The sequence below is a fragment of the Festucalex cinctus genome, chromosome 10 (genome assembly GCF_051991245.1).
Source record: "Festucalex cinctus isolate MCC-2025b chromosome 10, RoL_Fcin_1.0, whole genome shotgun sequence".
Taxonomy (NCBI): domain Eukaryota; kingdom Metazoa; phylum Chordata; class Actinopteri; order Syngnathiformes; family Syngnathidae; genus Festucalex; species Festucalex cinctus.
Genome location: NC_135420.1, coordinates 7,011,839 through 7,025,931, shown reverse-complemented (window position 1 = coordinate 7,025,931; position 14,093 = coordinate 7,011,839). Strand labels below are relative to the sequence as shown.

Sequence of the window (14,093 nt, the reverse complement as noted above, 5' to 3'; positions counted from 1 at the left end):
AATAGTATTGTTTTGTTTTTTTTGTTTTTTAATTATTGACCAATCTAATGTGTCATTTGCGTGCTCTCTTTGACGACACAAAGTTAATGGTTGACGTTGCTGGGGTCTCCTGAAAAGTAATGATTTTGGAGGTACAAGGATTCTGCCTGACGCTAGCGAATTAAGGTGTGCCTCAAAAGTACCAAAAATATTTCAACATATTTTATGTTACTTTTTTTTTTCCACCAAAAAAACGGCCATGCACGTTTGGTGTGCATAATGGATGCTATTTGTTCCTCTTTTTTTTTTCTAAACGAGTGCATATATGTAAAAACTTCTTAGTTGAAATTTCTTAAATAGTTGAAAAGAACAAAGAAACAGGAAATATAAACGTCTAAACTCAAGTTAATATAGCACTTGGATTGCCTTTTTTACTTATTTGTCATATAACCATCTACAATACTATACATCAGGGGTGTCCAAACTTTTTCATTTGAGGGCCACATACAGAAAATCAGAAGGACGCAAGGGCCACATAATGTTATGAAGAGAAATTGTGTTTAGTCCTAAAAATTGTACAAATAATTTATTTGTGCTTTTGCATATTTCGAAAAATGCTACAGTATATAAACCAATTTATTTGTAATATGGCAGTACGGTTATTATAGTTTTGGAATGTTTCATTTTAGTTAGTTTTTATTAGTTTTCAGGGTGGTTCTGTTTGTTTTTATTAGTTTAGTTCTTTAAAAAAAAGGCTTAGTTTTAGTTTAGTTTGTTAGTTTCAGTATTAGTTTCTTTTTAAAATGTATATTAGTTAATAAAGCACTTGGATTGCCTTTTTTACTTATTTGTCATATAACCATCTACAATACTATACATCAGGGGTGTCCAAACTTTTTCATTTGAGGGCCACATACAAAATCAGAAGGACGCAAGGGCCACATAATGTTATGAAGAGAAATTGTGTTTAGTCCTAAAAATTGTACAAATAATTTATTTGTGCTTTTGCATATTTCGAAAAATGCTACAGTATATAAACCAATTTATTTGTAATATGGCAGTACGGTTATTATAGTTTTGGAATGTTTCATTTTAGTTAGTTTTTATTAGTTTTCAGGGTGGTTCTGTTTGTTTTTATTAGTTTAGTTCTTTAAAAAAAAGGCTTAGTTTTAGTTTAGTTTGTTAGTTTCAGTATTAGTTTCTTTTTAAAATGTATATTACTTGTGCGCAATATTTAAAAAAACACCATGGACGCAACATCATCTGAAGGTGCTTTTCTATTGGCTGCTGCTAGATGACGTCACTTCTGTGTGACATACTTTCAAACGTCATTATTCCGGTTTATATCAAAATAAATCTACAAAAATCACATTTAAAATCATCCCCAAAGGCTCATGCATTAAATTAATTACCAAAGACTCAAATGAAGGACATGTTTGCTATAACTGTTAGTTTTACTTAGTTTTTTTTTTTAATTTTAGTTATAGTTGTTTTTTTTTAAATTAGTTTTAGTGAAATAAAATATCCTTTAATGGCACCCGTTTTTCGATACCCTCCCTTCTTACTTTGACTATCTCCAAACATTTTTGTTTTGTTTATTTTATTTGAACTGAGTCAAATGCCATTTTTTAGCATATGTCACGGGCCACTGAAAAATGTACGTCGGGCCGCAAATGGCCCCCGGGCCGTAGTTTGGACACCACTGCTATACATGCTATACAATGTTACTTATTTGCTGACAAACTTGCTTATTAACTGTTTTTCTGTTCAGGCAAAAAGCATGTCTCATATAAAATATTGTTTTGACGCCAGCTTGTAGTACGCCTCTGCAGAACACTGTATCCTCAACTTTAAAGAAAACACAAAAAGAAATACAGATCATTTTAAATTAAAGAATAACTTAAAGGGGAAGTCAACCCAAACAATTTTTTACAATAATATGTTCTATGCAGCCTCTCGAAAATGTGGTATTCTGATTAAAATTGCATTTGTGGAATAAGACTTAAACTGCAAAATTACTGAAGCTTAGCTGTGATTGATTTAGTCGTTACCTGAGCCCTGAGCAATTGTGATGTCATTTATAGTTGACAGCAATTGGCGAAATCCGCCCCCCTGAGATGGGTTAAAAAACGGGTGAATTTTGCTGTTGAAGTCACCTTCCACAAACACAATACAATTTTAATTACAATGCTGGTGGGGGCACATACAACATATCATCATTATTAAGACTTGTTTTGGGTTAACTTCCCCTCTTATAAAACTCTCTCCTGCCTTTCTTTTTTATACTTGTTAAATATTTTTCCATGGTGCTTGTGAAGGGTTTGTTTCCTGCACTTCCTATCTCCTGCTGCTCTGTGATGTGAGTGTGCATGCATGGTGCAATAAAAAAAAAAAAAGTGTAAAATGGTGGTGGTGGTGGTGGGGGGGGGGGGGGGGGATAAGAGCGACACTACCACATACTGCAGTGGCTGTGCAATTACGCTTTTTGCTAGCGTCCAAAAAAAAAAAAAAACATGTTCCTTGGGGTCTAACCTAACCCCACATCCCTGTGGCATTGTACCACAAACCCCCGGGACTAAATTAAAGGCCGAGCTTGTCTAATTGAAAAAGTGCTACCCTATCTTTTGTTATCTACTAATGTTTTCACCATTTGGGGAAGACCTTTGCGCCAATCTTGTGGAAACAGTGAGGGCTCACTGTACAATATTTCACAAGGATGCTTGAACAAAAGTCGTACTTTCACAAAAAAAAAAGAATGTATGTGATGCAAAATTACATGTAACTTACCCTGAGAAATGAGTCAAGTGCTCCATTTTCCATGAATTCTGTAATAATCATTGTGGGTCTGCTCTTGGTCACCACGCCTTCCAGCCGAATGATGTTGGGTTGGTCGAATTGGCCCATGATTGAAGCCTCAGACAGAAAGTCCCGCCTCTGCCTCTCAGAGTAGCCAACCTTCAGAGTCTTGATGGCAACAGGAATTTCTCTTTTCCCCACAGGCTTCAGTCGGCCTTTGTACACCTCTCCAAACTCACCTGGAAGAGAATACAAGACGTGGCTCAAAACACAACCTTTTCCATGGAAGGGAATCAACATGCTTGAAGCTCGACTAGATGGATTTCACCCACGACTTAGTTCTGGATTGTGCTTGGGTTTGGGTTTGGTTTATTAGAAGGACAGTGTGCAGTAACATTAAAAAGATGGCTGCACCAGATTTAGCAAAATGCTAATTTCCATCTGTAGTCCTCATAAAATAAAATTACATAACAGTCAAAAACTACATACAAACAACATACGAAGCACCAAAATTACATTCAACTAACATATGAAGTATCAGATACACAGTACAGCATTATTCAATTACAGATCCTATAAAAAAGAGGCAGAATTATACAAAACAGCAATTTACAAATCTATAACAAGCACAAAATACATAAATCGTAGAGGTGGTAGTCATAGTATGTTCGCTATTGAAGCAACAACAGTTATTCGGTACCCACTAGGGTATCGTCTGATGGACGTGTACCCAAGTACTAGAAATGTGGACAGTCACAGGACTGATATTCAACTCTTAAAAGCATGAACTTATATACTTAATCAAGGGCTGCTATGACATGAAATGCCACATTTAGTAGGTAAGGGCTAGGGTAAACGTATATGAAATGTTGGATAAATAAGGTGTGATAACAGGTTTGTTTCAGCTAAAGTGAATTCTGGTGTGATTTCTCAACTTTGCGGATTGAAAGGATGGTGCGGCTCAGGTCAGTTCAGCTTGAATGCGTACATAACGTTCCAAAAACACGGACCAGTGAATCAGATCATGACTTTACAGTTATCCACATCATGCTCTTTATTGGGCAACTTTTGGTTGATAATGAAGATGCCAAAGTGAATGACCATGTATTATTTTCTGCATTTGGTCCAGACCAGAGAACCGAACTACCAATCTTACCATAGGCACATTTGTTATAGTCCAAAATTCACATCAGACAAACTGAGGTGCAACTAACCTAAGTTTGTTTGCAAAAGTCAAAACAGAAATTGTGCACACAATAATAATAATAATAATAATAATAATGTCTTGATATGCATCATTTAAAAAACAAAAAGTGTACTTTCTCACCTAGGGTTCCTTGTCAATATGAACAAAATTGGAGCAAAGCAGTAGTCAAAATTGCCATGATTAACTTGTCACTTTTTAGGAGGGTTGATGTCTACACCCTTAGCAACATCATATTAAGGCCATATTGGCATCTTGTAATTTTCAAAGTACTTGTTGTAAATCTATACCCATAAAGTTCATGCGAATTATGTATTGCCATCAGTTTATTTCAAACACTAAAGTGATAGATCTCTATTTTAAATGAGATGATAATGACAATAATTACATTACTATTGTATTTTACAATTGATTGCTTTTACTACTACTTGTGCAGTATGTGAAAATAATCAAATGCGTGACTCGAACTCAGGGTAAAAATGTATTTAATTTGCAAATTTTCTCCAAGCCGGAGGTAAGCATGAAGTATCAATGGCATAAGCAATTTTGCTGTGTGTACCCCCACTTGTGATTGGTGGACTACTTCCGCGGACATATTCGGGGTTTCTTGTCTGCATATGTAAATTTATCTGTGTGAACCCCGCTCCTGATTGGTGGAACAGTTTCATGCTCGTTCATTGTTGGCTGATGTCGTACACTTCCTTGAACATCATTTTTGCATGTTGTATTTACAAACAGCAATGGAAAACCGTCGGACAGTACTTTTTAAGTGCTTCAATTTTGCTGTTCATGTGCCCATGTTATATGTTATACAATAAGAATTATTTATGTCATTTGCTAGCATATTAATCCCTCAATGGATGGTTGTGGAAAAATTGTATACTATAACTGTACACTATGTTCCAAACTTGTCATGTCTGGGTCACGCCAGGGTTAAGTTTGAGTTCATGACCTATTAAGTTCGGGTCATGACCAATGAGGTCAAGTGTCTGTTATGTACTGATGTAACAAGTGTCTGTTTTGAATTGATGTAACAGCATCTAGTTTCAACTGGCTTTAGGCTATGTGATGTTATGTGATGTCAGGAGCTTTGTGATGTCAATCTTTAATCCTTTGCTTCGTCACAACCAATCAGATCGATTCACTGTCTGTAGTAGCGGTCTGAGAAGTGTGCGTGTTTGTCGGATTATTACTTCCGTTACCACTATCTCTCTGTACAACTCTTTTTGTTTTTCCTCTAGTCAAGTTTGTTCGATGCCTCTCGATGTGAATAAATAGTTGAAATCTTATTTATGTCTGCGGTTTGGTATCCAACCTCCAGCATATGACAGAACTATTACGCATGTAGGTTTTGTGCAGAGATGGTGAGGACTGCTTCCAGGTATAGGTATCGGGCTGATACCAGGCCTTATTTCAAGGTGCCGATACCAGTATCGGCAGCCCTCTTGTGCCTGTTTTATGATCAGGAACTAGATATTAAAAATTAAGAGAATAGAAAATTGTCATTAAATATATGCGATTTTAAGGAACAATGCTATATTGAGATATATAGGTATTTCTTTAGAATTATCTGGATTTTTCTTTGTTTTGTTTTTTTGTTTTATGTATCAAAAGTACTAGTGGTATCGGTACTTGGTATTTGTATTGGTGACTTGTGTACTCGTACTGGTATCAGTCTGAAATAAAGTGGTACTGAACATGCCTAGTTTTGATCAAATGAATATTTGTGTGTGTGTGTGGGCGTGTGTGTGTATGTGTATCTTTTAATCGCTGCCAGCACACTCATGTGTGAGGAGCAGTGAGGATAAGTGGTTTGTGAAATGAATGAATAAACGATATCAATCTCAGACAGGTTTGATAATGAGTATCTTAAATGTGTCTAGTCAAAGCAAATTTACTTAAAGAGATAGTTTGGCTTTTTTGACATGTTCTGTGACACGAGTTCTGGTCCGGTGTTGGACGAGAGGAAAATAGTCCAGCAAGCTGGTTGGGGTCACTGAAATAAAGCGTTTTTCTTCTAAAAACAATTTGTTTTCAAAAGAGTGATACATTTGCATCATTAAACTCCTTTTCTGAAAAAAGTCAGACGCCATTACCGCCAGGCACTACTTTTCTGTACGTTCGTATCACTGCGCGGCGCCCCGCATGCAGCTGATAGACGCGCACGAATCTACAAGTTGACTTTTCGAAGGTGGAAGGATCAGCTGTCTGCAGCGTGTCGATTAGCTGTCTACAGGGCGACGCACAGTGATACGAACGAACAGAAAAGTAGAGCCTGGCGGTAATGGCGTCTTACTTTTTTCAGAAAAGAGTATTGTGATGCAAATGTATCACTCTTTTGAACACAAATTGTTTTTAGAAGAAAAACGCTTTTATTTCCATGACCCCAGCCAGCTTTCTGGACTATTTTCCTCTCGTCCAACACCGGACCAGAACTCGTGTCACAGAACGCTTGTCAGTGGTAAAGTCATTGCTGATCGTACACACTGGAGGTGAGGATGAAATTGAGATTCATGTCAAAAAAGCCTAACTATCTCTTTTAAGGAGCTTGTTCCTCATTATCAAGCAAGACAGTTGTCATGCAGTATAGTGAAAAGGATGCACCTTTCTGCTGATAAAACACAGGAAATAATCCAATCTGTTGTGAATGGCATGAAAACACTTTCGGGAAAACTGAAGTTTAACTTGACACATGATTTTTCACATAATCTCAACTGAATAACATTGAAGAATTTTTGATACAGCTCTTGAATTTAACGTCTTTGGGCCGTGCAGGTGTACTTAATGAATATATTCAGTAAGAGGTCCGTCCGTCCGTCCGTCCATCCATCCATCCATCCATCCATCCATCCATCCATCCATGCATCCATCCATCCATCCATCCATCCATCCTAGCTCTTCTCCTCTTTATGGTCATGGCATGGATATGGAGCCTATCAAAATGAGTTTGAGTGCCCTGGATGAAAAAATGTATTTCTTTTTCTTCATTTCTTAAACCTCCTTTACAACAATGGTCTCTCCTGTAGCATGGATACAGATGCCTTTGGTCAAAAATAATTGCAGCCTTCTACTATTTAGGTTGGTGAGAACTAGATATCACTTCAAAATAAGAGCTGAGAGTCGAGATATATGATGTGAATTGGATGACAGGCTGTCTCACTGTGCTCTCTGCAGCCCATCTCAGCGTTCATTAAAATGTACTGTCACAGCTCTAAATCAATAGAACTAGAAACGTATAGAGTACAGAGTGTAAGGAAGGGAAGATGTGCGGTTTGAGGAGAGGACATAGATGCTTAGAAAGATTTGATGAAAAAGAAGAGACCCTTGTCAGAGGGCAGATGAGGTGAAACAGTTGAAGTCAAGTGGTGGATATGGAAACAGCCAGGTCTATCTGATGGTATGTTGTTTTCTTAAACATTGAAGACAAAGGGTCTTTAAGTTTTAAAATTATGGAAGTGTTTCTAACAGAGAAAGTGGTAGTTCTAAGGTAAATGTGAAACTGTTTTGAGCAGGAAGAGAGAAAATGGCGAGGTATTTTTTTTTTAAATCTCCTCAGGGTGTGTTCGCCTTTTATCTTCCCTCCACATTCAATTGTTAGCTTTCCCTCCCTTGCTTCTTTTATTTTAGCATATCTCAAAAGGTAAACAATATTGAATACTTCTGAGGGCCTGAAACACTGAAAGATGAAGAAGGGGAGGTGAGTTGAGTACTGTATATTGGAAAAAACAAAAAACAAAAAAACAAACAAACAAAAAAACAAGGAAACAATGTCTCTTGTCAAATCACCCAAAGTCATATTTTTTCTTGCTCTCTCCCAAGGGTTTTATGTTGCTGTGATATCCGGCTGAGGTAAGAAACCTTGCCCCGAGAGAAATAAAACCAGAGACTAAAATTATCGATTGATGTTCAGGATCGCTCAACTGACGAAAGGACATTCTCTCAAGTGGTGAAGTTCTGAATGTGCTTCATGGCTTCTATCAGCCAAAAAGACATTTCCCAGAGTTAATTCTGGCCCAGTAACATCAGGGGATATATATACGTACTTTATATTTACAGACAGAAAAAATGTCCTGATTTTTAGGCTTGAGTTGGAGTCAACCTAAGGCAGTACATCAATCCCTCTCTTGGTCTGCTTATATCAGCAGTTATTCAAAATCAATAAAAAGTATCAGATTCAACCATGTAATTATATGACACAAGTAATGCAGATAACACACAAAATAATTGTCTAAAATGTAATGATTAATAACCACCTTCCGTGTGATTGTTGGACAAACAGCTGTGCACGACTACGCTCCTGTCATAAACATCTGAGAGTCACACAGTACAAAGCATTACTCGTGAGATGACATACTTCAATAGTGCTCCTTGAAAATGTGTTATTTAATCGACTTTCAAAAATTCAAAGTGACATTTCGACGGATGCCAATTGATTGCTCATTTTACACCAGTGATGTAATACTGACTTGTAAGTATTTAGCACAGAGCAAAGGTGCAAATGACTAAATTTGTCAACAGTACAACCAACAACATGGAAGATGAGGGTCGGCATGAGAGAAGGTTCTCTTAATTCTGAGTTGCATTCATGCATTACATGTAATGTAAGTCTTTCCAAATGCGGCCATATTGTGAAGTTGATTCTACCGTATTTTCCGCACTATAAGGCGCACCTTCAATGAATGACATATTTTAAAACTGTTTCCATATATAAGGCGCTACAGTAGAGGCTGGGGTTACGTTATGCATCCATTAGATGGTGCTGCGCTAAAGGGAATGTCAACAAAACAGTCAGATAGGTCAGTCAAACTTTATTAATAGATTACAAACCAGCTTTCTGACAACTCCATTCACTCCCAAAATGAATAAACAGCTGTTTTATTATTTTCTCTGAGGTAAAGTATTCGTATTAGCTAGTGATCCAAGATGGCGGGACCTTCTGAGCATGCGCGTCACTGATCGTGCAGGGTCACCGAATAGCGTCTTGACAGCGAGACCTGTTGTGGCTCAATATTGATGCATATATAAGGCGCATGGTCAGCTTTTGAAAAAATTGAAGGCTTTTAGGTGCACCTCATAGTGCGGAAAATACGGTAGTTGTTTTTCTTAAGTACCTGTGCAGCTGTCAAGTGTAAATAACCACGTAGGCGCGGCATGGGTCACTTGTAGGAAGGTTGTCTCCCAACCCGAAGGTTGTGAGTTCGAGCTTCAACCTTGACCATGTTGAAGTGTCCTTGGGCTTGGGCAAGATGCTGAACCTCAATTTGCTCCCAGTGGAGCTGGCAGCAGCCTCCCATTCGTGTATGAATGAAGTGCACATGAATGGATGAATGTAAGGCTTTGTAAAGCGTTTTGAGCATCATATGGTGTAGATAAAAGTGCTAAATCGAGTGTTATCGCCCTATTACTGAAAATGAGGGAGTCTTTCTAAATTATGCCATTTTTTGACATAATTCAGATAATTTCTATAATAACACTAAGGGATCTAGATTTGTGCCAGGCACAAAGTGTGGTCTAACTATGCTCATATGAATTTTCCTTTCTTTTTGTTTTGTTTTGGTTTTGGGTGGTAGAGTTTTTAGTTTAGTTTTGGGTGTTTATGTTGACTTTTGTCCGGTTTTGTCTCCCCTAGTCTTGTCACAGTTAACCTCGTCCACCTGTGTGTATTGCTCCTCCCCGTTTGTGTGACCTAATTAGTCCCCTGTGCCTGCTGTGTTTCCTAGTTGTGTCTGGTTATTGTCTCGTTAGTGTTGGTGTGCGGGAGTGGTGTTTGTTTCACGCGGGTGTGGGAGCGTTGTATATGTGTAGTATATACCTTGTCTGTTCGTGTAGAGCCAAGCCAAGCCAAGCCAAGCCAAGCCAAGCCGAGTGGTAGTTTCATTCCGTGTAGTTAAGTTTTTTTTAACGTTTAGTCAAGTTTTGGCTACGTCTAGTTTCATTACATCTAGTTTGGTTTTCTTTACGTCTGGTCAAGTTTCTTTACGTCTAGTTAAGTCATCTTCACGTCTACACCAAGAGTCATCTTCACGTCTTCTCAATTCTTCACACCTTGCCAGGTCTACACGCGATGCCAAGTCTACACGCCATGCCAAGTCTTCACGCCATGCCAAGTCTGCCCACGTTCATCATGCCAAGTCTGTCCACGCCATGCCCAGTCAATCCACGTCATGCCCAGTCTGCTCCCGTTCCGTCCTGTCCAGTCTATGTTCAGTCAAGTCAATAAAGTTATTCTCATTTCTGTCAGTTTTCTCCCTGCCTGGTTTCTCCGCTTTTGGGTCCCACCACATCCACATCTTGACACTTTTGGTATTTTTGCAGACGTGTGCATTGAGAAACGGAAGGCTTGTGCCATTGTGCACGTGAACACCGCCTCCTTTGTTTCCCAGCCAATGGAAGTTGCTCCTCTCATTCTCTTTAAATTCAGAGTGCGAGAAGCGTACTGAGTCTATGCAGTAAATTGAAGCCAGCAATGTACCTATGTAAAGTTGTAATTGGGAATCACTGGTTCAATGAATTGATTTCTATAATGATCTGTACTCACCAGTAGGCCATCAATATATATAGGGCGAGGAAAGCAACAGCTTACTTTCATGAGACAAAGCCCCCACCCCCTCAAAACAGGTTCATGTCAGGAAGAATATGGAAAAAATATGGTCGGTAAATGAACACAATTCAGACATTTTATTTATTTATTTTATGAAGATCCATGTAAACGACTGTAAATATTCATAATATGTCTAAACATAGCTCCTTGCAAGGATTTAAGGTTTTATTTGAATTTGACTTTATCCTTTTTTTTCCTTCTGTTTGTTGAAGTTTCACTTTGCACTTATGACAGCTAGAATGCAAAACTACAATTTTGGGCAACACATCAAACACAATTTTACATTGAGATAGCTGCAGTGACACAACTTATTATCCTCTGGTGAATGTTTCAGCATAAATGAAAGCGAATCTTTCTCAACTTCAAAGCGCACAAAAAATAATTGGAATGGCTTGTTCCTGCCTCATGCTCACTGACATGTAAAATTGGTTTGTTTAGCCTACTGTTATCTGTTGTTTCAAGTGACAGGCTGTCTTTTGGAAGGAACAAACAAGCATTGTCAATGTGTCTTTTTCAAAACATTGTGAAGAATACACAGTGGAACCTTAAAAATACTGATTACTATTGACTAATGACGACTGAGTAATACAAGTCTCATTTATATCACACAAGTGTGTTGTTCAAGTGTAAAAATAGGTTAAACTAAAAAATAAAAGTCTTTACCTTTGAAAACACAGGATTTCATTAAACATTAAGTATTAGTCCTGAGCCAGTAGGCAACTAACAACTGAAGTTAGCAGGCAGTACTGACAATTACTCAATTCACCCTCACAATCTTTAGGAAACTTACTTCAAAAATGTACTTACTTACCATCTCAATAATTCTTCATAGAATCGCTAAACAAATTTAAATCTCTTGTGTTTGGGTACTGTGTACTGAATGCTTGCATGCCAGAGACGAATGAGACAATATTCAATGATGGCAGGTATATAAAGACGCTTACCTGAACCAATGACTTCCTCTATCTTGACACATGAGGGATCAATTTCCTTCGCAAACTCTCGTACAGCCTCATTGGGGTCTTCGTAGGTGAAAGGGTCGATATATATCTTGACTCCCGGTGAACTGTGTCCGTCAGACAGGGTCGGGAAGGTCACCGTGGGGGTAGGATCACTAAACATGTCATTCCTCAGCGTCACCTCTGATAAAAGAGACATGGCTTTATACTTTGTAGGCAACATTCTTGGTACTTTTATGATAAAGAATAATTACCCTAAGATGGGCATGGCAAAAACTAAAAGAGGACATATGGAAAATTGACATTTTAACATCTCATACACAAATAATTGGTCTGTGGAAATTACACAACCAAGTAAATCCTGAATTATTTATGCAGCTATTTCTGAAATTTTGTCTGCATTTCTACTTAACTGTTCTCTAAGCGCTGCTTTGGCGGCTCCATTGAGTGTTGATTGGGCCCTAAAATGTCTTGATTTTTGCAAGACAGGAAATTGGGGGTGAAAAATGTGATAAACTGTAATTCTTTTTTTTTTCTTCCTTTTTTTTAAAAAAATAAATAAAAAATAAATAAATAAACTGTAATTCTTGTCTGCTTCAATGTTATGTTCCATACACTTTTAAAACAACACTGTAAAAAACATTCTGTTGTTTTTACGGGGAAAAAACGGCAGCTGTGGTTACCAGGGATATTCTGTAACAAATACAGTGGGGAAATGTGAACAACTTTACAGAACAACTTGTTTATTTTACTATTAAATGTATTAAATGTACAATAAACAGCAACTGCATGTACATTTTACAGAACCAAATAGTATAAAAGCTGCATGTGCTTGGGAAATGGCACTTCATTTGTGTAGCGTTTTACTACCTTACAAGGTGCTCAAGGTGCTTTGACTACTCATTTCACAGCATCAGAAACAACTGGACTTAGATTACCTTGTCATGGGTCTTCAACACTGTCACACTGCACTGTAATCGAACCAACAACCTCAGGGGTGTAAGCGTACCACTCTTCCACTAACCCAGGGGTGGCGAGATCTGGTCCACGAGGGCCGCAGTCCTGCAGGTTTTGGATATTTCACTTCTTCAACACAGCTGATTCATTATCAGTTCATCAGCAAGCTCTGCAGAAGCCTGATAACGAGCCTGTTAATTGGAATCAGCTGCACTTCGAGTAGGGATATTTATAAAACCTGCAGGACTCCGGCCCTTGAGGACCGCAGTTTGCCACCCCTGCACTAACCCATGCTAACCTGTTGTTCTTAAGCTGTCAGTAAATGACTGTTGAATCTACAAGTTTAAAAGTTAGGTGGTATTTGCACAGTATTTTTTTTTTTATTATTAGTTATTCTGGTGACCTCAGCTTCCAGGTTTGGTTCCGTAAAAACAAACATTTTCTTTACACATGGTTTTACTGTATCGTAAAACCATGTGTAAAGAAAATGTTTTTGTTTGTTTTTGTGGAACAAAACCTGGAAGCTGTGGTTACCAGAATAACTCTTAAAAAAATACAACATTACAGCACTTTAAACTTCTAGATTTAGCAGTCATTTACTGACAGCACAACAACAACAACAACAACAGGTTAGCATGGGTTAGTGGTAGAGTGGTCGGTTTGCACCACTGAGGTTGTTGGTTTGATCCCAGCACAGTCTGAAGGTGTTAAAGTTCCATGAGCAAGGTAATCTAAAGCCCAATTCACACAGACTGCGGAACGGATGCGGTGCGTTCTCCGTACGGATGTCGTAGTCCGTACGGAGAACGCACTGCGTCCGTTCCGCAGAACACATTCAAGTCTACGCGTTAATTCACACCAGCTTCGGTCTGGTGCGTCTGCGGTGCGGAACGACTGCGGCGATGCGGAAGGTTTCCGCAAGCGTTCTATTTCTTCCGGACGCCGCATGCGGATTTTCATGCAGCTGAAGAAATGACACGAGCCGGACAGGAAATCGAGAGTCTCGCATTAAGATAAATCCGGTATACTTCAAAATAAAACCGTCGAACTCGTTTTTTGAGGAGGGTGACAGATAACACGGGCTGAGGGCTGAGCAGATGCCACCAAAAACAAAATATTAATGAATTAAGGTGATGTCACTAACATGAATGATAAAATCTTGTAATGTGTATTAACAAATGAACGCTGCGTTACAATATTATATGAGATAATCGGTGTGTCACACAGCACTGGTATGTCACACAGCACTGATATGTCACACAACACTGGTATGAAATATCTTTGGTATAGTGTCAACTTCATTAACGTTTAAACATGCCCCATAATTGGTTAATAAACTTATGAACCAGAAGCCAGCATAGAACATAACACATACATCCATTTACGGTAACACAGTACACACACACACACACTCATTTGTCATAACACACATACTTAACATGGAGTAGGGAAAGAAGGTTAGGCCTGTCACAATGAGATGACAAGAAATGTGGTTTTGACATGACGTGTTTTTATTTTGAGTTTGGTTTGAGTTTGACACGATGAGAGGAGGTAGGACTCAGACGCAGGTATAAAGTTGGCCAACAAGGCTGCAGCT

The 14,093-nt window shown here is 38.4% G+C and overlaps 1 protein-coding gene across 1 annotated transcript in view; it reads right to left on the bottom strand.

The window, feature by feature from the left end:
• The window catches only part of LOC144027739 (ephrin type-B receptor 1-like), a 153,790-nt gene that overhangs the window by 30,319 nt on the left and 109,378 nt on the right, over nt 1–14,093 (bottom strand). The window contains exons 13-14 of the mRNA XM_077535534.1: nt 11,525–11,722; nt 2,767–3,014 (exon numbers count right to left, since the gene is read on the bottom strand). Coding sequence (XP_077391660.1) covers nt 2,767–3,014; nt 11,525–11,722 — 446 coding nt within the window. The remainder of the gene's footprint in view (nt 1–2,766; nt 3,015–11,524; nt 11,723–14,093) is intronic.